At 41.8% G+C, this 1,295-nt stretch overlaps 1 protein-coding gene across 1 annotated transcript in view; it reads left to right on the forward strand.

Annotated features, from left to right (window-relative positions):
- LOC140324270 (hydroxymethylglutaryl-CoA lyase, mitochondrial-like) overlaps window positions 1–1,295 on the forward strand; it is a gene marked incomplete in the record, with an annotated part of 20,785 nt that overhangs the window by 15,841 nt on the left and 3,649 nt on the right. Inside the window, 2 exon segments of the mRNA XM_072402009.1 lie at window positions 528–591; window positions 695–883. Of these exon segments, the coding sequence (XP_072258110.1) occupies window positions 528–591; window positions 695–883 (253 nt within the window).

A 1,295-nucleotide genomic window follows, 5' to 3' on the forward strand; every position in this document is an offset into this window, starting at 1 on the left:
GTCAAGTATCTGGGCTATCTTTTTTGCAGATTTTCGCCGGTCCTCAATAATCAGCTCATGGACAGCATCGCAGGTTGCCGGGTCAGTTGAGGTTGGGGGGCGCACACTGTGGGCCTCATCTTCAACGGTGAAATGCCCAGCCTTTGAAACGAGATATCCAGGTTTTGACAGAGCTGTAGGAGGGACACTTCTCCCCCAGTGTTTGTGACATCTCAGTGTGAATGTTCTTTGATGACTTTCCCTGAAGAAACAAAAACTTCATGACGGCCCGTAACTCCAACAACGTGAAACTTTCTTGTGCCGCTGCCATCACAGCTTCTCACTAAAAGAAAAAACAGTTTTAAGAACTGCAAAGACCTGATATTTGCACAGTTACATACTAAGATATTAGGCTGTCATATGGTCCCACACTCATTTTTCTGTTTAATCCGGAAAGGGGCAAAGCCAGGAACTTCTCAGCTCCCCTCGTACACTATGAAAATCGGTCTTTGTGGGTTTCTTGACATTTGTATCTGGTGACATTGCAGGTATGTGTCTTGTGTTCTTGGGTGCCCATATGAAGGAAAAGTATCACCTAGCAAAGTGGCAGAGGTATTCTTATATATTCTTTCTTTTCTGTACCTAAAATGATTTTCTTACCTTCTGTACATAGCACAGATATAGATTAAAACTTTTCCAATTTTTTTTTTTTTAGGTGGCACACAAGATGTTTGCAATGGGCTGCTATGAGATTTCTTTAGGGGACACAATTGGTGTTGGGACACCAGGCAGTATGAAAGACATGTTGACTGCTGTCCTAGATGTTATTCCATCTAAAGCCTTAGCTGTTCACTGCCATGATACATACGGACAAGCTCTGGCAAATATACTTGTAGCTCTGCAGGTAACAATATGTCCTCCATCTGTTTCTTACTTTAGCAGTCTTCAATCATTCTCTTTTTTTAGAGGTAAGTGTAAGCAGTATTTATTAGGGCTCATTTACACACATACACAGCTTCAATGGATGTGTCTGCCCACGCAATAACACCACACATTATTACATCTTTAGGAAAGCCTTTTTAAATGAACATTCAACATTAGTCCTAAAATTTGGACTTGTACTGTTCTTGGAAGCACATGGCAGCGCACTTCAGTGCCTTCACTTTGGTGCATCTAATGGCCCTCTGAAGGGGTGGCATTAAGAATGAATTGGCACTGTATCATGCAACGCACAATATGCTCATTACTTTTAGGCTGCAGGAACATGTTTGTTATTGCACACACTCTCACAGTTATGTGAATGGGCCCTTATAAAA

The sequence above is a fragment of the Pyxicephalus adspersus genome, chromosome 2 (assembly GCF_032062135.1).
Source record: "Pyxicephalus adspersus chromosome 2, UCB_Pads_2.0, whole genome shotgun sequence".
In the NCBI taxonomy this organism is placed as follows: domain Eukaryota; kingdom Metazoa; phylum Chordata; class Amphibia; order Anura; family Pyxicephalidae; genus Pyxicephalus; species Pyxicephalus adspersus.